Source organism: Castor canadensis, chromosome 14 (genome assembly GCF_047511655.1).
Source record: "Castor canadensis chromosome 14, mCasCan1.hap1v2, whole genome shotgun sequence".
In the NCBI taxonomy this organism is placed as follows: Eukaryota; Metazoa; Chordata; class Mammalia; order Rodentia; family Castoridae; genus Castor; species Castor canadensis.
The window spans coordinates 27,233,445-27,256,893 of record NC_133399.1 but is presented as its reverse complement, the minus strand read 5'-3'; the positions used below and the strand labels follow the sequence as shown (position 1 = coordinate 27,256,893).

The 23,449-nt window shown below is 40.8% G+C and overlaps 1 protein-coding gene across 16 annotated transcripts in view; it reads right to left on the bottom strand.

The window, feature by feature from the left end:
- Positions 1–6,246: 6,246 nt before the first annotated feature.
- The window catches only part of LOC109687759 (uncharacterized), a 54,902-nt gene continuing 37,699 nt past the window's right edge, over positions 6,247–23,449 (bottom strand). For 2 of the 16 annotated variants that reach the window (XM_074054149.1, XM_074054150.1), the window contains exons 4-9: positions 20,667–20,758; positions 14,556–14,631; positions 13,445–13,571; positions 9,308–9,418; positions 8,529–8,712; positions 6,247–7,951 (exon numbers count right to left, since the gene is read on the bottom strand). In XM_074054149.1, the coding sequence (XP_073910250.1) occupies positions 6,505–7,951; positions 8,529–8,712; positions 9,308–9,418; positions 13,445–13,571; positions 14,556–14,631; positions 20,667–20,758 (2,037 nt within the window). In that variant the 3' untranslated portion in view covers positions 6,247–6,504. Of the gene's footprint in view, positions 7,952–8,528; positions 8,713–9,307; positions 9,419–13,444; positions 13,572–14,555; positions 14,703–20,666; positions 20,793–20,929; positions 21,110–23,449 lie in introns of those variants that run through there. The other 14 variants (XM_074054151.1, XM_074054152.1, XM_074054155.1 and 11 more) reach the window with 14 other exon arrangements.

Here is a 23,449-nt window from a genome sequence, read left to right as displayed (position 1 = left end):
TCTCCTATGTTCTGTATGTATTTTATTTTTCTTTTATCTTTATCTGAATGTTCTAGATCACCTACATTGTCTTCCAGCTGACAATTCATTCAAATTGTTCCTATGGGTGATGCTTTCACCTGAATTTTTTGTTTTGTTTTGTTTTTATTTATTTTTTTTCATTTTTCTTTTATTATTCATATGTGCATACAAGGCTTGGTTCATTTCTCCCCCCTGCCCCCACCCCCTCCCTTACCACCCACTCTGCCCCCTCCCTCTCCCCCTCCCTCAATACCCAGCAGAAACTATTTTGCCCTTATTTCTAATTTTGTTGTAGAGAGAGTATAAGCAATAATAGGAAGGAACAAGGGTTTTTGCTGGTTGAGATAAGGATAGCTATACAGGGCATTGACTCACATTGATTTCCTGTGCGTGGGTGTTACCTTCTAGGTTAATTCTTTTTGATCTAACCTTTTCTCTAGTACCTGTTCCCCTTTTCCTATTGGCCTCAGTTGCTTTAAGGTATCTGCTTTAGTTTCTCTGCGTTAAGGGCAACAAATGCTAGCTAGTTTTTTAGGTGTCTTACCTATCCTCACCCCTCCCTTGTGTGCTCTCGCTTTTATCATGTGCTCAAAGTCCAATCCCCTTGTTGTGTTTGCCCTTGATCTAATGTCCACATATGAGGGAGAACATACGATTTTTGGTTTTTTGAGCCAGGCTAACCTCACTCAGAATGATGTTCTCCAATTCCATCCATTTACCAGCGAATGATAACATTTCGTTCTTCTTCATGGTTGCATAAAATTCCATTGTATATAGATACCACATTTTCTTAATCCATTCGTCCGTGCTGGGGCATCTTGGCTGTTTCCATAACTTGGCTATTGTGAATAGTGCCACAATAAACATGGATGTGCAGGTGCCTCTGGAGTAACAGTCTTTTGGGTATATCCCCAAGAGTGGTATTGCTGGATCAAATGGTAGATCGATGTCCAGCTTTTTAAGTTCACCTGAATTTTTTATGACTTTCTGAGTTTTTCACTTCCAGAATTTCAATTTGATTTTTTTAGGATGTTTGTATCTTTATTGAATTTCTTTTTCATATTCTGCATTATCTTCCTTATTTCATTCACTTATTTTTAATATCTTAGAATTCATTCAGGTTTTTATTCATGGTCTCTTTATTTCATTGACCATTCTTTTACTCCTTCTTTTGAATTCTCTGGGATTTCATTCACTTCACTATATTTAGAGTCTGTTATTCTGGAATTGTTGACTTTTGGAGACATCATGTACCCTTGCTCTTTCTTAATTCTTATGTTTTGTATGGGGATTTGCACATCTGCGACTATTGATTGGAAGTTTTAATCACCTGTAGTCTTTCAAATTGGAGTATTCTCCATGTTCAGGCATGACTATGTAGTGACAGTGTTCAGATGAAGTTTCTCACCACTAGACTAAGGGTATAGCTCAGTAGCCAAACTCTCTCATATGCTCAGGGCACCTAGCCTGATGTTTGGCACCAAAGGAAGGAAAAATCACCTGGATTCTCACTCTAGTTCCTAATGTACAAGTTGTGCTGTATGTGGGCTCAGAGTGAGGCCTGTCAAAGGTCAGTTGTCCACTTCTGGGCTGCTTCCACTATAGAAGCTTCCCTTCTTTGTGTACTGGGAGCCCTTGCTGGCTATGGGAGCTTCACAATCTGTGAGCCAGGCAGGTTCCCACTCACTCCACAAGCCCACCAACTGTAACTACAGAGGCAACAAGTATCTAAGACCAGGGTGTCCCCTGAATGCATTGGAGGAGGAGAACAGACCACTCAGTTCTGCACTGGCAGTGGGAGAACTAAGGGACTAAAGCACTCAGTCTGCTGGTCTCAGTGCTTTCAGACCTACCCGGGGAGGACACTGGAAAGCGTGGGTTTTGGAAAGTCTGATCCCATCTGGCATCAAGCACACAAAGTTGGGACACAGCTCCCAGAGGCCAAACACTCCATCAGCTACAGGCTTGGTGCTGTTTCCACAGTGATCCTCAGGGAATGGGACTCACTCCTCACTAGAGAAGGCAGGTTCAGCAACCAGTGCTCCCTTCCGTACCTCATCTCCTCACTCGTAAACTTTTCACCAGGTCCACAAAAGACCCTCTCCTGCTCCACAACAACTTCTTATGGCTGTCTCCCACACAGACACTGTGGCAGGGTATCTCCAGGCTCCCTGACTTGCAATTAATCCTTGCTTTCATGATTCCAGAGTAGCTCAAACAAAAGTCCTACCTCCTTCCCAAGATGGTCCCTCTCTATAACTAAGATATGGGGAGCTACAAAATGTTTTCTCCAAAACTAGCTTGCCACACAGGAGCAGCTGCTCTCACACCAAATCCCCACGCTGGGTTTAAGGTGTGTAGGAAGCACCCATGTTTATTGCAGCACTATTCACAACAGCCAAGCTATGGAAACAGCCAAGCTATGGAAACAGCCAAGATGCCCCAGCACTGACGAATGGATTAAGAAAATGTGGTATCTATACACAATGGAATTTTATGCAGCCATGAAGAAGAATGAAATGTTATCATTCACTGGTAAATGGATGGAATTGGAGAACATCATTCTGAGTGAGGTTAGCCTGGCCCAAAAGACCAAAAATCGTATGTTCTCTCTCATATGTGGACACTAGATCAAGGGCAAACACAACAAGGGGATTGGACTTTGAGCACATGATAAAAGCAAGAGCACACAAGGGAGGGGTGAGGATAGGTAAGACACCTAAAAAATTAGCTAACATTTGTTGCCCTTAACACAGAGAAACTATAGCAGATACCTTAAAAGCAACTGAGGCCAATAGGAGAAGGGGACCAGGAACTAGAGAAAAGGTTAGATCAAAAAGAATTAACCTAGAAGGTAACACACACGCACTGGAAATCAATGTGAGTCAACTCCCTGTATAGCTATCCCTATCTCAACTAGCAAAAACCCTTGTTCCTTCCTGTTGTTGCTTATATTCTCTCTTCAACAAAATTAGAGATAAGGGCAAAATAGTTTCTGCCGGGTATTGAGGGGGTTGGGGGGAGAGGGAACGGGTGGAGTGGGGGGTAAGGGAGGGGGTGGGGGAAGGGGGGGAAAATGACCCAAGCATTGTATGCACATATGAATAATAAAACAATTTTTAAAAAGCGTGTAGGAAGTGTGGGTTTTCCTTGGAGCTAGAATTGCCAGGCTGTCACCAGGCCCATCTGGTTTGCCTTGCAGTTATGGCTTCCCCCAGAGAGCTGAGGCCAGAACTATGAGCTGTTCTCTACTTTTTTCTGTCACCTGTTTCCCCATGCTTTTCAGCCATTTTGTCACCTCTTTCGTGGCTCCCGTGCTCTTGCTCACTCCCCTCAGGATATTGTCTCTTCTTTGCTGCCCTGATTCTTTTCATTCATGGAGTCAAACACAAGCGGCTCTAACCCATGACCTTGGCCACCTCCTCTCCCAATTTTTCTATAAAGCCTTTCAGAAGTTTCTAACTCCTTGTATGATTTTTTTAAAAATAATACATATATATTATAAGAGAAATCACAAGTTCATGAGACCCTATCTCAAAAAGGGGGGGGGGGGCAACTGGTGAAGTGGCTCACCATGTAGGCCCTGAGTTCAAACCTCAGTACAAAAAAAACCCCTAAAACAAATGAAAAGACAAGACAGACTGAAAATAGTTACTTGTAATATGTGCAAGTATATGAATTATTTTATGTGTAATATATAATACATAGTGTTTGTGTTTAGACACATACATGGACAATAAAGGACAAATAACCACAAGGAAGCCCTCCAAATGAAAGACAAGGGGAAAAAAGCAAAAATTGAATAAATGCTTCAACAAGTACACAAAAAATTACTTGAAAAAGAAAAAGAAGTTTAGTAATAGTAGTAGTAGCAGTAGATGCAAGACAAAACAAGTCAGGTGTGGTGGTTCAGGCCTATTATGTCAGCACTGGGGAGGTTGAGACAGGAAGATCATGTGTTCAAGGCTAATGTAGGCCTTGAATCCTGGAGACCCTGTCTCCAAAAAACAAAATGTCCCAGTTGAAAAACTAAAACTTTCACACACTGGTTTTTTTTTTTCTTTTTTTTCTTTAGTGGTGGAATCAAAATTTTGAAAAAGAGGAATACCTATCAAAACTAAACATAGAATCCAGATGACTCAGTAATTTTATTCCTCCACATACCCAGAAAAGTAAGTGCAGAAGTCTACCAAAAGAGCAATTAAAAGGAAAACTACACATTATATTCATCAAAAGAAGCCTAACATGTAACTGTACATATTATAGATTAATATTTATTTTAAAATCAAGAGAAAAGTAAACCTAATAATTATAGCAAGAATCAAAACCAGGTTGTCTTGTGGGTTCATTATTGAGAAAGGGAATGAATGAACTTCCTGGAGTCTTGAAATATGTTTTCTAGGGTGTTGACATCTGTGAAATTTCATCAAGCTGTGCAGATTTACCCTTCATGCAGATTAGTGAATGTATATCTTAAATAAAAGAGTAAAAAGTGGTAAAGGGAAAATGGTACAGTTGTACTTTTTAGAAATAAAGTAAAATAGAAATAAAAAGGTGGTAGTTAAATGTGCCTAAAACAATGTTCATCCTTTCTGATTAAAAAAAAAAAAACAGTAAAATCTTCCTTCTGAAGGTATCACATAAATCTTCCTCCACTAAAACTGATGAGTTCTGTCTAATACATTCCCCAATTATACCCAGCATAATTTCCTTTACTATCCACAACTTTTCTTGCGTTAGAGACCACAGTAGATTTGAATAGATGTCTTTCCTCTTGAGCAGAGTGACATTGTGGGATGGGACCATGCCCCAAATGGAACCTAGTAAGGCGGTTAATGTGCAGAGGGACTTCAGTATCAGCAAAATAACAATACCAGCGCTTGGCTCAAAATCCAAGAAGCTGTGTGCAGCCATGAGAAGCTTATGCAGATGTCCGAAACTACAGCCTCAGCAGAAACTGAAGCCATGCAATTAATGTTCAGTTCCACCAAGAATGGATCAGTGGGCTCAAAGAAAAATGAGCTAACACTGGAGTCCACCAGGTCCCTTGCAACTTTCTGCCTGTCTCATGGTCCTACACACAGAGGACTGGAGGTTCTCCTCTTAAGTCTTTCAAGCCTCATGCAAACCTAGACAATTCTGCTGGACACCAGTGGCTCATGCCCATAATCCTAGCTACTTTAGAAGCTGACATCAGGAGGATTGTGGTTACAAGCCAGCCCAGGCAAACATTTCATGAGACCCCAATTCCAAAATAACCAGAGCAAAATGGACCGGAGGTGTGGTTCATGTGGTAGAGTGCCTGATTTGCAAGCACAAAGCCCTGAATTCAAACCCCAGTCCTACCAAGAAAAAAAGACCTACACAACTCTGACAACTAGAAAAAGAAATGACTCTGAGAAATGGAGTCCCTAGCCATACATTGTTGACACAATTTTTAACTCAAAATATTGATCTAAATCCCAGCCATGAGCAAGGACAATGATTGAAACATGAAAAGAGCATATCAGACACAGTCTGCTCCAGGATCTTTACAGTACTTATTAATTTCTGCTAAAATTACTTATTACACATGTCAAGCTTTTGACAATAAAAAACTGAGATTCTCAAACAGATTATCTTAGTAAAAAAGAATAAAAAACTGAGATTCTCAAACAGATTATCTTAGTAAAAAAGAAAGGGAAGGAAAGAAAAATATTGGATAGGCAACTTCCCATATCTTTCCCCAAAGATGAAAAACAATGATAAGAAACACTGTTCATACCATAATGACCACACACTTAGAGAAACACTGGAATTAGAAACCAATTTACTTGTGGTGCTAGGGATCAAACCCAGGGCCTTATGCATGCCAGGCAAGCACTCTACCACTGAGCTACATCCCCATCCCTAGAAACCAACTTAAAAAAAAAACTTTCTGCTTTCTGGCCTACATATGAAAACAAACTTCAGCCAGTCATGGTAGCCATGCTTGTGCTCCTATGTACTTGGGAGCCTCAGGTAAGCAGCTCAGTTAATTCCAGAGTTGAAGGCCAGCCTGGGCAACATAGAAAGACCTTATCCCAAAATTAAAAATTTACTCATGTGTCCAAAAGATTTTATAATGGAAATAACATTTACATATGAGCTAAAATAAATGCACCTCCTACTAAAGAGCATGTGCCTGGAGCTGAAAGGTTAAGATTATCACCTTAAATCTTCTCATTAGAAAACACTGGAAATCAGTGAGCCAGCAGTCTCTTTTTAATAGTGAGGAACTTATCTTATTTCTAGTATGAACATTTTTGTACACAAGTGAAGCAACACTCAGGAATGCTTTACCACATGGTTTACACACACAGGACTTCTCAGGTGTCCTCAAGTCTTCAAAGGGATGAGGGACAATCTTCTACTTGTGTCACATTCATAAGGTGTTGTTACAGTATGAGACTGTGTAAACTGCCTGATTAGAAAAGCCTTCCACGCACCCCATATTCTTTACATTTATGTGTTTTCTCTAGTGTGAATTTTCACATGTCTTCGAAAGTAGGCTGGGCAAATAAAGGCTTTCCCACATTCCCTACACTCATATGGCTTCTCTCCCGTGTGGCTTCTCACGTGTCGTCGATAGGATGAGGGACAACTGAAGGCTTTTCCACATTCTAGACACTCAAAGGGTTTTTCTCCAGTGTGCATTCTTGCATGTACAGTAAGATACGAAGAGTGCCGAAATGCTTTCCCACATTCCTTGCACTCATACGGCTTTTCCCCAGTGTGCGTTCTCATGTGGATGCTAAGGGCCGAGAAGTAAATAAATGCCTTCCCACATTTCTTACATTCATAAGGTTTCTCTCCGGTGTGAGTTCTTCTATGTACTGTGAGATGGGAGGAACTAATGAAGGATTTCCCACATTCCTTACACTGATACGGCTTCTCTCCGCTGTGAGTTCTCAAGTGTTCAGTGAGGGAAGAGGAACGACTAAAGGCCTTCCCACACTCCTTACATTCGTATTGTACCTTCCCAGCATGTTCTCTCATGTGTACTTTATAGGATGAAGGGCAACTGAAGGCCTTCCCACATTCCTTACACTCATAGGGTTTCTCTCTACTCTGATTTTTCACATGTGTATTCAGGGAAGTAGGAAGATAGAAGGCTTTTCCACATTCGAGACACTCATAGGGTTTCTCTCCAGTGTGTTTTCTCATATGGATACTTAAGGAGGAGGGGCAATTGTAGGCTTTCCCACATTCTTTACACTTATAGGGTTTCTCTCCAGTATGTGTTCTCACATGTACAGTGAGTTTTGAGGATTCACTGAAGGCCTTCCCACACTCTTTACATTCGTAAGGCTTCTCTCCAGTGTGGATTCTTATGTGTATTATGAGGTGAGAGGAAGAACTAAAGGCCTTCCCGCATTCCTTACATTCATATGGCTTGTCTCCACTATGGATTCTTTTGTGTTTAGAGAGTGACGAGGAACAACTGAAGGCCTTCCCACATTCCTTACACTCATAGGGTTTATCTCCACTGTGGATTCTTTTATGCTCTGTGAGGTATGAAGAACTACTGAATGCTTTCCCACATTCCTTACATTCATAGCTTCCCTTTCCACTATGAATCTTCATGTGTGCCCTAAAGAATGAGGAACAACTGAAGGCTTTGGTACATTCTTTACATTCGTAGGGCTTCTCCTCAGTAGGAGTCTTCATATGCTTCTTAAAACAAGCGAGAAAATGGAAGGCTTTCCCACATTCCTTACACTGATAGGGCTTGTTTCCAGTATGAGATCGAATGTGATTCTTGAGGGATGAATGGAACATGAAGGCCTTTCCACACTCATGGCATTCATAGGATTTTCCTTCAGTAGCTCTGTTGAGCATATTAATATTTGTAATTTGTGTGCATTGATTTTCTTCATTACATTCATATATGTCCTCCAACGTGTGACTTCTAAAAATAAAAGACAGATTATTAGCAATATATTTTTTTACCATTTTCAGTGAATGTGTATGTTTTCTGCCCTATTGACTTAAAAGCTTACAGAGAGCTCTACCAGAGCCAATACTGTCACCAAGTTTTTGTCTTATGGTATTTTCTTTTTTTTTTTTTTTTTTTTTGGAGTACTGGAGTTTGAACTCCAGGCCTCATGCTTACTAGACAAATGCTCTATGACTTGAGCCACATCTCCAGCTCTTTTTTGTGTTGGGTATTTTCAAGATAGGGTCTCACAAACTATTTGCTTGAGCTGGCTTTGAATTGCAATCCTCCTGATCTCTGCCTCCCAGGTAGCTAGGATTACAGGCATGAGCCACTGGCACACAGCATGGTATTTTCTTAATAACTGCTTACAACTAAAGTACATGTCAAACATACAATAACAGTCTCATTTGTAGAAAAAAGTATCAAGACAAAATTCTTTCTGAACTCAACTTTTTGACCTAGGCTTATATGCAAGTATTTCTAAATTTCGAGACATTTTAAGATTCTCTCCTAAGGCACTACCTTCTTTTATATGATGGGTACTAACCTCAAATGTCCATCATGACTTTTGCTGTCATGATCAGTATCATGGGATTCCCTGTTATCATGTAAAATAATAGAGGAACAGGAACCATTTCTTTTCAAGCCTACTATTTTCTGTTCATTGGATATTTTTTGTCCAACAATATCATGAACAACTAATTCATTAGTATTAAGTTGAGTCTTGAAACCTGGAAGAAAAAAAATGGAGTCATCAGTAAGCAAAGCACTTTCATCAGTATGGTTGTTGCAGGACTTTGGCATTCATAGGCAAAATGTTAAACCATTCACTAAGCAGTAGTTCTATGAGAACTGACACGAGTATTAATATAATCAGAATACCATTAGGAGAGTAAAACAGAAAGGAACTGAATAAAATGCACATTCCAAATACTAACTTTAAAAGAACAAGATGGAAAGCCAGGCACCAGTGGCTCACGCCTTAATCCTCCTTACTCAGGAGGCAGACATCAGGAGGATCACAGTGCAAAGCCAGCCCAGGCAAACAGTTCCCTGAGACCCTATCTCGAAAAAAACCCTTCACAAAAATAGGGCTGGTGGAGTGGCTCAAGGTGAAGGCCCTGAGTTCAAGCCCAGTACCACAAAAAAATAAAAAATAAAAAGTGATGGAGGTCTTTGCAAAGAACAAAGAAAGTATGAAAAAACTAACTTAAAAAAGTCAAAATAATAATCCTAAGTGTCTGTGGAACATCAGCCTCCTCAGACAAAGCAAAGTTTTTTGTTTCTATTTGATTTTTTTTACCCACCCTCAGTCAGAATTCTCACCTTCCTGATGCTCCACAGTACAGGTGTCCTGGACAAGTCCTCTCTTCACTGACTGTAGGTCCTCTCCTTGATCCCACTGGGTGATCAGATGGGGAGTCTGTAGTAGGTACCCTGCAGAGACAGAAATGTATATCATGAAGGAAAACCACAAATGTTTCCAGAAGACAAGATTAAAACACTGGTCTTCTGAATTTCTAAAGATGGGAGGGAGGGAGGGAAGGAACTAAACCTCAGTATTATTCAAGCTGGTCTGACACAGCCAGGACATCAGCTGTTCTGATACAGCCTGGTCAATGCTACAATTTTCTCTGCTTCCTGTCAGCATCCAATCTAAAAAGGTTGAATTGTGAGCACCCAAAATTCAAATAGATCAATGGAACAGAAAAGAAATCCTAAAACCAATCCTCATAAATACATTCAAGTTTCTTTATACACAAATTCAACAAGTCATGAATAGAAAAAAATATGGAGAAAACTTCCATCTGAACTAAACAAGTACACACTTCTCTTTTTCTTGTCATTATTCCCTAATCAATACAGTGTAATATTTACACAGCATTTACAATGTGTTAAGTATTATAAATCATTTTAAAATGTTTCAAAGTATTAGGAACAGCATATTTGAAAAATCATACACAATGATCAAGTTGGTTTTATTCCAGGGATACAAGGATGGCTCAATACACACAAATCAATAAATATACTACAGAACAGAGTCAAGGATAAAGTTCACATGATTATCATAGTAGATACAAAAAAGTCCTTGATAAAATTTGACATTCCTTCATAATATAAGTCCTCAATAAATCAGAAGGATCATACCTCAGTATAATAAACACTATCTATGACAAACCCATAGCCAAAATCATGGTGAATGGGGAAAAACTGGAAGCATTTCCTCTGAGATCAGGAACAAGGCCAGGATGTCTACTCTCAGCATTCTTTATTCAATACAACACTAGAAATTCTAGCCCAAGCAATCAGGCAAAAGAAAGAAATAAAAAGCATACAAGTAGCAAAGGAAGAAGCCAAATTATTCCTGTTTACAGGGAATATGATTCTATAAATAGAAAAACATAAAGACTCCACCAAAAACTTTTAGATCTGGTAAACATTTTCAGCAAAGTAGCAGGATACAAAATCAACATATAAAAATCATCAGCTTTTCTATACTCCAATGATTAACTGGATGAGAAAAAAAATCAGGAAGCTAATTCCACTCATAATACCCACAGTAAAAATAAGATTCCTAGAAATAAACTTAACCAAGTAAGTAAAAAATCTCTCCATTGAAAAGTATAAAATTATAAAACTGAGAAAGACACTAGAGGGTGGAAGAGCTCCCATGTTCATTTATCAGCAGAATTAATATTCTGAAAAGGGCCATACTACCCAAAGGGACCTACAGATCCAATGCAATCCCTATCAAAATTCCAATGTCACAGAAATAGAGAAAAAAAACCCAAAATTCCTATGAAAACACAAAAGACCCTGAATAGCCAAAGAAATTACAAATAAAAAGCAATGCTAGACTAAAGCAGATACCTTAAAAGCAACTGAGGCCAACAGGAAAAGGGGACCAGGGACTAGAGAAAAGGTTAGATCAAAAAGAATTAACCTAGAAGGCAACACACACGTACAGGAAATTAATGTGAGTCAACTCCCTGTATAGCTATCCTTATCTCAATCAGGAACACTTGTTCCTTCCTGTTATTGCCTATACTCTCTCTTCAACAAAATTAGAGATAAGGGCAAAATAGTTTCTGCTGGGTATTGAGGGGGTGGAGGGGAGAGGGAGGGGGTGGAGTGGGTGGTAAGGGAGGGGGTGGGGGCAGGGGAGAGAAATGACCCAAGCCTTGTATGCACATATGAATAATAAAACAATAAAAAAAGCAATGTTAGAGGCATAACAATAACTGATTTCAAAACATACCTCAGAGTCATAGTACCAAATACAGCATTGGTATAAGAACCTGTACACCAATGGAACAGAACAGAGGACCCAAAAATGAATTCATGCCATCGTCAGTCAACTGATTCTAGACAAAGCTGACAAAAACATATACTAGAGAAAGGAAAGGCTTTTTTTGACAAATGGTACTGGGAAACTGGACATCTACATTAGAAGACTGAAAATTGACCACGATCTCTCACCCTGAACCAAAAATCTTCATGTAAGACCTAAAACTGAAACTATCAAAGGAAACACTTTAAGATTCTGGCACGGGCAATGGTTTCCTGATAGGATTCCAAGAATTCAGGAAATAAGAACAAGAATTGACAAATGAGCTAGGAGTAGTGGCTCACATCTGCAATCCCAGCTTCTCAGGAGGCAGAGTCAGAAAGACTTAGTTCAAGGCCAACCTGGACAAATAGTTAGCAAGAATCCCATCTCAATATACAAGTTCGATGTAGTGGTGCACAACTGTAATTTCAGCTACATGTGAGACATGGGTAGGAAGATCTCTATCTGAGGCCAGTCCAGGCAAAAATGCGAGACCCTAGCTGAAAAAAAAAACTAAAGCAAAGAGAAGCATGGCTCAGGTGGTAGAGCACTTGCCTAACAAGCAAGAGGCACTGATTTCAAACCCCAGTATAGCCAAAAATAAAAGTAGCCGGGCACCATTGACTCAAACCTATAATCCTAGGTACTCAGAAGGCAGATCAGGAGGATCTCTATTTGAAGCCAGCCCAAGCAAATAGTTGTGGAGTGGCTCATGTGGTAGGCCTCCTGCCTAGTAAGTGTGAGGCCCTGAGTTCAAATCCTAGTACCATCAATAAATAAATAAACAAATAAAAATAATTTAAATAATTAAAATAAATAAAATTTTAAAAATAAAGCCTATTTAAAACATATAGCTATATAATCAAGTTAAAATGAAGCTGTTCTGGATTAGGTTAGACCACAAATGCAAATGACTATTGTCTAGATAGGAAGAGAGATCAGAAACAGGTACATGGGAAGATGGGGGAGGCAGAGACTAGAGTGATCCTTCTGTCAACCCAGAAACACCAAGGACTGCCAGCAACTATCAGAAGCTAGGAAGAAACAAGAAGCATTTGGTTTTGTTTTGGTTTTCTTTTTTTTTCCTATAGCTTTCAGGAAAAAACAAAGCCTAGATGACACCTTGATTTTAGACTCCCAGCCTCCAGAAATGTTAAGGAATAAATTTTTGTCATTTTTAGTCCTCAGTATTGTTACAGAAGGCCTTAAGAAGCTAATACAGTCTGTTTCCTTAAAACCATCCCCAAATCATCCTGTAACAGGATCCGAACACCCTCTTCCTAAGATGCTCAGGCCTCCCGATGGGATATGCTCTCCCATGCTGCACTGCGATACACGCCCAACTTGTTTAGCGTGAGATGTGTTCCTGGTGGTCTGTGGGTAGAGGGCATTCACAGCAGTAAAACCCTTCAAGGCACAAACCACCTTCCTGTGCCCCAACGCAAACCCTGACTGCCCACATTGTCACACTTAGCACGCCTCAAGGCTTTCGACAACAAGAAAAACAAGAAGGCAGTTCAGTGCACCAGTGTTTACTTTGATCATGAAGCTTCTATGGTGCAAGCACCTCGGGGGTCAATGATGACCCATGTCTTACACCCATTAGGGCTTGGATTCGCAGTATCTCCCAAGAAGTAATGTGTTGAAGGTTTCGTTCTCAAAGTACCAGTTTTCAGAGGTGGAGCTTTGGGGCAGTGATTGAATCAAGAGGCTCTAACTTCATCAACACATTAATCCATTGATGGATTCATAATATGACAATAGAAACCATCACAGGAGCGGCGGAGTGGAGAGGAAGGAAGTCAGTGGGGACACCCCCACTTTCTCTGGTCCCTTTCTCTGCTCCCTGGCTGCCACAAGGTGAAAAGATCTGCTCTGACCTGTGTTCACCATCATGATGTTCTGCCTCACCACAGGCCCACAAACAATGGAGCCAAACAACCATGGACTGATACCTCTGAAACGGGGAGTCAAAATAAATCTCTCCTCGTTAAGTTGATTTTCTCAGGTATTTTGTCACAGCAATGATGGAACACTAACACACCACTCCTTAGCCCAAATTCTAGAGCAATGTCAACTAGAGGATAAATTGTTTTCTAAGTCAGGCCATGAAAGAATGTTGCCATTCTTACCTACTGCGGCCAGATTCCAGACTGTCTCCAGCATCACGTCTCTGTAGAGTGCCTTCTGGAAAGGATCCAGCAAAGCCCACTCCTCCTGGGTAAACTCCACAGCCACATCCTCAAAGGTCACTGAGTCCTAAGACACCCAAAACTTGCGTTAAGAAAGGCAGTAACCCCGGCAGTGTGCAAGAGTGGGGATGCGGCAGACAACACGGGTCAAGTCTGAGGAAGCTGAGAGGATGCTGTGACCTCCCCGTGTCTGCTGTAGGGCTCAGCGGGCAGACCGCTCTCCATTTCTACCCAGACATGCTTCCTGACGGACAAACCCTGCCTCATACGCTTACACTAACAAGAAGTTCCTCTCTCCACAGCTCATCACATCGACAGGAGAAAACCAGTGTTTCCTCCTGCTGTCCACACAATCCCTCAGATGCTGCACAAAACACTTCTGATAGCAGCTGTGAGGAGAATTCTCCCCCACACCGAGCAGCTCCACAGTGCACACCAGCTGGGTGTCCTACTCGATCCTGACGCTATCCACTTGATCCCACAGGTTGAGGGCTCAGTCCATGAAACTGCTCCCTACCTCAGAGGCCAGCTGCAAACAGTAGGTCATCACCTGCACTTCTGACAAACCAGCTACAAAGCAGGGGCTCCACAACCCTCTCTTTAGGTGAATGTGCTAAATCTCAAGAAAATACTTCTCCTTCATTCTTAATTCCTCATACATACAGGTGAGCAGCCAGATAAAGAAATGAGTAGGACCAGGTACACTTTGCACTGCGTGGTCACCACACTCCACATGTTCAGCTAACCTAGCTCCTAGACCCCACTCCTTTTGGGTTCTTATGGAGGCTCACTAGCTGGCATGATTGATTAATTACTGGCCACTAGTGACCTATTGAAACACAATAAAACATTTGTTTATATTCTCTCTATAGCTGCTTTTTACTAAAATGGCAGTTTCCTTGCAGTAGGAACTTGGGAGGCCTACAAAGCCTAAAATACTTGCACTGTTATCCCAGATAGAAACAGATTGCTAAACTGTGCTCTCAATCAGCAAGAGGGAAACCCAGTAGAATGGAAATGCTCTTTGGGAACATTGGTACCTTCTACTCACCTGAATCATATTTCTCTTTAATCCAGCAGCCATTTTTTTCTTCCTGTGCGTCCCCTTCAGGAAAATAAGCAGGATACTGAGAAGTGACAAGTAAGGCACAAGCTGACATTAGCATCCTGACATCCCCACGATTCTCCAGTCATGAGCCTAGAGGATGCAGCATATCAACTGTGACTGATGACTCCCCTCAAAACAGAGAGAGAGAAAGAGACAGACAGACAGACAGACAACCAAACATACCCTGGTCTTACACAAAGACAGAACCTTATCTCTTCCTAGAGCTAGAAAACAGTGCTCTCTGCTCCTTGTTTACGTACAGAAGAAGTTGAGTGACATTTTGTGAGTTAACTGAAGTCTAAAAACTGCCTATCAATTTGCCTGTTGTATCAAAAAGCATAAAATGTATTAAACAGTGCCTTCACCCACAAGAATACACATTCCATGTTTCTTCTTTTTTTTTTTTTACTGCAATATTCCATGTTTCAAACCCAGGAAAGCACTGATTTACTTAGACTCGAGGCTTGTGAGGGCTCCACTCTCAATATTTCTTATTCTGCATCCCTTGGAAAGCTAACTGGCATTACTGCTCAGTCTTTGACCATGAGCTGCAGGGTTCACCCCCAATCTGAGTTTTGGAGAAAGAACATCAACCCACTGAATTCCATATGCAGGAGGCAAAGAAGCCTGCTTTGCTACAACTCACGTGCTATTTCACCTCTATAGCACTAATAGCCAAAGAATACCTGACACACACCATCCCCAACAGTGATATCTGCAGTGCTTTCTCACACAGCTCAAACAAAAATTCAACACTTCCTTCCACTTTGCTGTAACAAGTGACATGTTCAAAAGTCCATACAAATCTTTATGGCTAAGGGTATAGCACAGTGGGAAAGCACTTGTTTAGCATGCTCAACACTCTGGGTTTGATACCTAGCACCAGAAAAAATGTAAAAGAAGGCAGCTAAGGTGTGGCTCAGGTGGTATGGCAACTGTCTAGCATGTGTGAGGTCCTGAGTTCAAACCCCAATACTGCAAAGGAAAAAAAAATTTTATTATATAAATAATAATGTATTCCATTTGAGCCACCCTGATTTAACAAAAAGATGTCTATACTTAGATCATGCAATCAGATATTATTACAAGCAGTTTAAAAGAAACAACAAGAAAAAATACAACCAGTTTAGAGGTAAGGAATCTTGGAATCAGTTAACCACATGCTATCAAGGGGAATAAAGCATTGAAAAAAAAAATAGGAGCTACCAGCTTCCGGGACTGCTGTACTTCTCTAGCTGTAGCCTTCCCTTTCTAATAAATCCCACATTTTATATTTAAAAAAATAGGAATACCCTGAAGCACAAAGATGTTACAGTCTTTGGAGGGAAGACAGTAATAAACAAAATACATTGGGTGGTGGTATGTGCTTTATAAAAATGAGGCATGTGTTGTAGGGATGAAGAGATACACATTTATCTTTAATGAGTCAGGACTGGTTATGCAGCAGAACAGAAGAAAGTTAACTGTTTCTGACAAAATTTCAGCTGAAAACCTACACCTGGTTTAGTAATGTAACTGCATGTTTGTGTGTACATGTCTGTGTATTTACTATCACCATCTACATGTAAAAGCAAAACGTTAAAAAAATCAGTCTGAACAGGCTAACCATTGATTTATGACATTGGAAAAAAGAACAACATAAGGTTTAGAAAGATAAAAGCAAAATAGAGGCCAAGCACTGTGGCTCATGCCTATGACCCTAGCTACTCAGGAGGAGAGAGTCAGAGAGATCCATATCAACAAATACACTGGGTATGGTGGTTCATACCTGTAATCCAAGCTATACATAGGAGGGCTGCCCAGGTAAAAAGCAAGATCCTATCTGGAAAAAAAACTAAAGCAAAAAGGGCTGAAGTCATGGTTCAAATCCTAGTACCACCAAAAAAAGAGGGAAAAAAAGAACAAAATTGATAACATTTATAAACTAACAGAATCACATGGGCTAAAAATGTACATATGTACATACGTACATCCTGCTTAAACTCAGCAATCTTAAGAGCAACACAGCACAGACAAAAACCTTATGAATAAGAATGAATCATGTCAGGTATTGTGGTGCACGTCTGTAATCCCAGTATGCAGAGGCAGGAAGATCACGAGTTCAAGACAGTCTGGGCTACATAGTGAGACCTTGTCACAAAAAAAAGAAAGAAAACAATTCCATAGGTAAAACATCTCCACAAAGAAAAAAGAAAGAAAGAAACAAGTTGCAAACTGTTTGTCAGCAAGTTCACCAAATAAGGTAGGAATTCATAATTCCAACATAGGAAGTAACTTTTTCTGGGTATTTCCAAGTTCAGAAGAGTATGGCTAAAAAACAGAGAGATATATGGCTACAGATACATGCAAGATTTCATACATATAAATGCAAAGCAATATTAAAAACTGGTACTGTTGAATTATAAAGGCTATAAATGACAAACCTACAGCCAACATCATACTGAATGGAGAAAAACTGAAAGCATTTCCCATAAAGTCAGGAACAAGGCAAGGGTGCCCACTCTTCCCACACCTACTCTTATTACTCCTGGCCAGAGCAATAAGACAAGAAGTAAAAGGAATACAAACAGGTAAAGAAACTGTCAACACATCCCTATTTGCAGACGACATGACCCTATACCTCAAAGACCCAAAAAACTCTACCCAAAAACTCCTAGACACCATACACAGCTTTAGCAATGTGGCAGAATACAAAATCAACTTACAAAAATCACTAGCTTTTCTATACACTAACAATGAACAAATTAGAAAGAATACTGAAAGACAATTCCATTTACAATAACATCAAAAAAAATCAAATACCTAGGAGTAAACCTAAAAAAGGGATGTGAATGACCTCTACAAGGAGAACTACAAACCTCTAAAGAAAGAGATTGAGGAAGACTACAGAAGGTGTAAAGATCTCCCATGCTCATGGATTGGTAGAATCAACATAGTAAAAATGGTTATACTACCAAAAGCAATCTACATGTTTAATGCAATTCCCATCAAAATCTCAAGGATATTCATCACAGAGATTGAAAAATCTGCCCTACAGTTTATTTGAAAACACAAGAGACCACAAATAGCCAAGGCAATGCTCAGCAAAACAGAAATGCTGGAGGTATCACAATACCTGACTTCAAACTATATTACAAAGCAGTAGCAATAAAAACAGCATGGTACTGGCACAAAAACAGACATGAAGACCAGTGGAACAGAATAGAGGACCTAGATATGAATCCACACAGCTATGCCTACCTTATTTTGACAAATGAGCCAAAAACATACAATAAATAATAGCCTCTTCAACAAATATTGCTGGAAAAAGTGGTTATCTGCCTACAGAAAACTGAAACTAGATCCATGCCTATCACCCTCTACTAGTATCAACTCAAAGTGGATTAAGGACCTTAATATCAGACCAGAAACTCCGAAGTTAATACAGGGAAGAGCAGGGAATACTCTGGAAACAACAGGTATAGGCAAAGAATTCCTCAGTAGAACTCTAGCAGCTCAGCAACTAAGAGAAAGGATGGACAAGTGGGACTACATGAAATTAAAAGGCTTCTGCTCATCAAAAGAAATGGTTCTAAACTGAAGAGACCACCCACAGAGTGGGAGAAAATATTTCCAGCTATACATCAGATAAAGGACTAAAAACCAGAATATTCAGGGAACTCAAAAAACTAAATTCTCCCCCAAAATCAATGAACCAAAGGAAGTGGGCAACTGAACTAAACAACTTTTTCAAAGGAAGAAATCCAAATAGCCAAAAAACACATGAAAAAATGCTCACCATCCCTGATCATAAAGGAAATGCAAACTAAAACCACACTAAGTTTTCATCTCACCCGTTAGAATAGCTGTCATCAAAAACACTAACAACAGATGTTGGCGAGGTTTTAGAGAAACAGGAACCCTCATATACTGCTGGTGGGAATGTAAGCTACAACAACCACTCTGGAAAACAATATGGAGGCTTCTTAAAAAACTAAACATAGATCTGCCATATGATCCAGTAATCCCCCTCCTAGGGATATACCCAAAGGAATGAGACTCAGGTAACTCCATAGGCACCTGCACACCCATGTTTATTGCAGCACTGTTCACAATATCCAAGTTATGGAAACAGCCAAGATGCCCCACGAAAGGATTAAGAAAATGTGGTATTTATACACAATGGAATTTTATTCAGCCACAATGAAAAATGAAATTTTGTCATTCGCAGGTAAATGGATGGAACTGGAGAACATCATCTTAAGCCAAGTTAGCCAGGCTCAGAAGACCAAAAATCATATGCTTTCCTCATATGTGGGTTATAGATCTAAAACAAACACAATGATATTGGACATGGGTCACACACTAAGGGGAGAACGCGTACAGGAGGAATAGGGAAAGGGAAGGAAACCTAAAACTTGAAAGTGTTTGATGTGCCCATAGTAGAGGAGCAAATAAAGTAATCTTAAACTGACAGAGGCCACTATGGGAAAGTGACCAGGAAGTAGTGAAGAGTTCAAGTAGAGTTGAACCAATTTGAGTTGTAATACACAAGTACATGGAAGCAACGCTAGGAATCACTCTGTATAGCTATCTTTATCTCAAGGTAGCAAAAATGCTATGTCTTTCTTATTATCTCTTATGTTTTTTCTTCAACAAAATTGGAGAAGAAGGCAGAACCGGTTCTGCCTGTAAGCAAGGGCAGGTGGCAGCGGAGGGGGAGTTGAGGATGGCAGGTGGGAGGCATGGCCTAAAAAATGTATACACATATGAATAAATGTATAAACAACTTCAAAAATTGATACTGTGGAGAAGTGAAAAATGAAAATAAATCACAAACCAAGTTTATTTCACTCCCAAAATTAAGTATTGTTAAAAACTGAATCATTGACCTAGGCACAGTGGCTGAAGCCTGTGATTCTAGCTACTTAGAAAGCAGAGCTTCAGAGAGGATCAAGGTTTGCGGCCAGGTGGAGCAAAAATTTCACATGAACCCATCTCAGTCAACGGCTGGGCTAGTGGTGTAGCACCCCTGTCATCTCATCTACACAGGGAAGCACAAATAGGAGTATCCCAGTCCAGGCTGGCCTGTGCATAAAGCTAGAGTGAATATTAAAAATAACCAAAGCAAAATGGGCTGGGGACGTGGCTCAAGTGGTAGAGCACCTGACACAGGCGCAAGGCCTTGAGACCAAATCACAGTACCGCCAAAAACAAATAAACGAATCATTTTTAATAAAGTCCCAACATTAATAGAGAAAAGATTATATGGCCCATCCCTTTAGACACACAAAAAAGTGACTAATCTATTTCAATATTCATAACCAACTCTAGTGGGCTCATTACCATCTAGCCCACTAGAATAACTAGAAGGGAAAAGGTCACACTTGGAAAAAGATGTAAACACCTACAGCAAACAGCCTACATAACCGTGAAATTGTAGATTAGGTCTTTCCGAGAGCAGGAACAAGGCACGGATGCAAATTCTAATGCTACTTACTGTCCCATGCAACTAGGAGTCCTGGAGAGTGCAGCAAAGGAATTTAAAAAACAAAAATGGGAAGTGCAAGAGATAAAAAGGGAAAAAATAAAACTGGCAACTTTACAGTGTGAAATTTAAGACTCTATAGGCAAATGACTAAAATGTATCATTTTATTAATAAAATGCATTTGACAAGAAGAGAATTAACAAAGTGGTGGTTGTTTTCTTGTTTGGCGTGGGTGTGTGGGTGTGTGTGTGTATATGTGTGAACGGGGTTTGAAGTCAGGGCTTCGCACTTGCAAAGCAGGCGCTCTACTACTTGAGCCACACCTCCAGTACATTTTTCTCTTTTTATTCTAGAGATGGGGGGGTCTCAGGAACTATTTGCCCAGGCTGACCTCGATCCTCTTGATCTCAGCCACCCCAGGAGCTAGCATTACATGCGTGGCCACCGGTGACAAATAGTTTTTAAAAACCATCTCACTGTTAATGTATCTGAACATAATCCATCTAACTGATGCCCGTGGACACAGTACAGTTCAAAGATTCAATGCTAGCCAATGCTGGAGGGGAGAGGCGGGGACCGAGCTCACCCGACACGCTGAAATCCGCAGACCAGCGCAGAGAGCGACGCGGAGGCTCTTGTTTGTCCCCGTCCCCCGAATGGCAGCGATGCCTTCCCTTTCTAGAAAGAGAGCAAAGGACGCATTGGGAAACAAATTAACTACGACAGTGACTGTCCCACCCAGCCTGCGTGACAACCACCCCCAGCCCAGCGTCCGCGATGCGGTAACCGGAGCTGCTCGAGCAAACACCGCAGGTGACGCAGGCCCGGGAGCGGGCGCTAGTGCTTAACCTATGGCCGCCGATGCCCAGGCCGAGACCTCTGACTCCAGTGGTCTACACCAGAATGAGGCCAGGCGAGACCTGGTAGACTATAAACTAAGGCAAACCCGGCGGAGGTGCAAGGAGGTCCGATATGGCGGACGCAGACGCAAGGTGATAGGGCGGGGATTAGCGCATGCGCAGACGCGCGTCCTCGCTTCCGGTTTCTGCACCGCGAAGGGCGTGAGGGGCGGGGCTTCAGGAGCTGGGGTTTGGGATTGGCACAGCAGGGAGGGACGGGGTAGGGGGCGGGGCAGAGCGGGAAGGGCGCGGTAGATCCACCAACCAAAGGGAGACGCTAATTTCCAAGAGGTTGCTTGCTGGTGACCAGAGAAGCAACAGAACCTTGGGCAAGGCTGCAGCGGGCTAAGGCGAAACTTAGCCTAGGAACATGGATCTTTTTAATGCTTTAAAGGACGGTTGAGTTCCTTCCTATTATTGCTTATACTCTCTCTACAACAAAATTAGAAATAAGGGCAAAATAGTTTCTGCTGGGTATTGAGGGGGGGAGAGGGAGGGGGCGGAGCGGGTGGTAAGGGAGGGGGTGGGGGCAGGGGGGAGAAATGAACCAAGCCTTGTATGCACATATGAATAATAAAAGAAAAATGAAAAAAAAAATAAAGTACGGTTGATAAGGGTGGGACCTGGTCCAGCCACATGGTTTGGTTGCAAATGTTCTGGGAATACACCATGTATCCAAACATAAACATATACACAAAAACAAGCATGAACCTATACAAATTCAGTTGTAGAACATGTTTGTAATAATGGAACTAATCTATGGAACTCCGAGAAAGAGGGAAAGGAAAAGAGAATGTTAGAGCATCAGTAATAGCGCATACCATAAGATGCAAAAGTAGAGGACATAAGGATGTATATTGAAACTGTTGAATAACGGTGGGGAGGAGGAAGGTAAAGAGGTAAGGGAGAATATTGGAACAGACCAAACAAAGTAAAGCACACCCACAGATGGTATACACTGAGTCTTCCCTTTGAATGTCAATTAAATATTAACAAAAACCACGACTGTAAAATAGGCATAGTGTGTGGGGGAGGGGTACTAGTTGAAGCGGGAGGGTGAATGAAGGAGATTAAGGTGACGGTATATGGTTGATGAACTTCATATACCTATATAAAACACAACTAAAAAACCTCTTGCAATTGCTTTAGGTGGACTGGGAGAGGGGCTGAAGGGAAGAGACGATAAGGGTAATATAAATAATGTACAATATAAGACTAATCGGAATTGTCATTATGAATCACCCCCATAATGAATATATCCTAATAAAAATTACAATAAAAAAGAAACATAAAAAAAAGAAAAAGACAATTCCTAGGGGGTGAGGCTGAGGTTAGGGTCTCCCACGCACGTTATCCTGGGCAAAGGAATAGGATATGCTCAATTGCATTCATGCCTGTCCTTACCCACACAGCTACAGCCCTGTACCCAAGATACCCATACTTACAACTCTAAAATTCACTCAGTCCTTCTTAGGGCCTTTAATTTTTCCTGTCTTTGTTTTATTGATTGCTGCTCCACTAAAGGGATACCACTGATAACTAATTAGGTCTTTTACCTGGAAACCTTGCTAAACTCTAGTTTGGACTTTAATATTTTCTGCAGTTTTCTTGTTCTAATATTTATAACTCATTTGTTTTTCTTCTTGTTTGTGCAGGGCTTCCTAAATTATAAGTCAGGAAGAAATCAAGCATTCTTGTCTTGGTCAGTAATGATCACCAAGGTTTCCTGTGAGCCATTCACTGTAGGTTGTAGTCTTTACCAAGTTAAAAGGGGAGATGGAGGTTAAAGACTCTTAATATGTCACCCAGGCTGGCCTGGCACTCACAATACTCCTCCCTCAAACTCCTGAATGCTGGGATTACAGGCCTGTGCCACTATGGCCAGCATGAAGTGGCTTTTTGAACCTAGCTTATGAAGACATTTTATTAAGTTTTTGAAAACATTATCCAATGTTTATGCAACTGTTGAGCTGCCAAAAATAACTGTTGTCCTTTAACTTGGTTTATGATATCATATCTATATAAAATATTTTATGACACCAATGAATCTGTACTTTAAGAAATTGAATCCAGTTATGGTGCAGTAATCTGTAATCTCAGCCCTTGGGAGGCTGAGACACAAGGACTGCAAGTTCAAGACCAGCTTGGGATATAGTATCAAAACTTAAAAGAAAGAAAGAAAGAAGCTGGGCATGATGCTGTATGCCTGCAACTCCAACTACATGAGAGACATAGGTAGGAGGATCAATAATGTCCAGGATGGCCCTGGACTAAAGCAACACCCTATCTGAGAAATAAGTAAATTAGTAAATAAGTAAAAAGGGAGGTGGACTCTCAGCTCAAAGGTGTAGAGTGATTGCAAAGCAAGCAGGAGGCTATGAGTTTAAGCCCCACTACCACAAAAAAAATTAAGGAAAGAAATTGATTTCTGGATTTCCTACTTGGCTTTTAAAGGTCTTACCAACTCTAA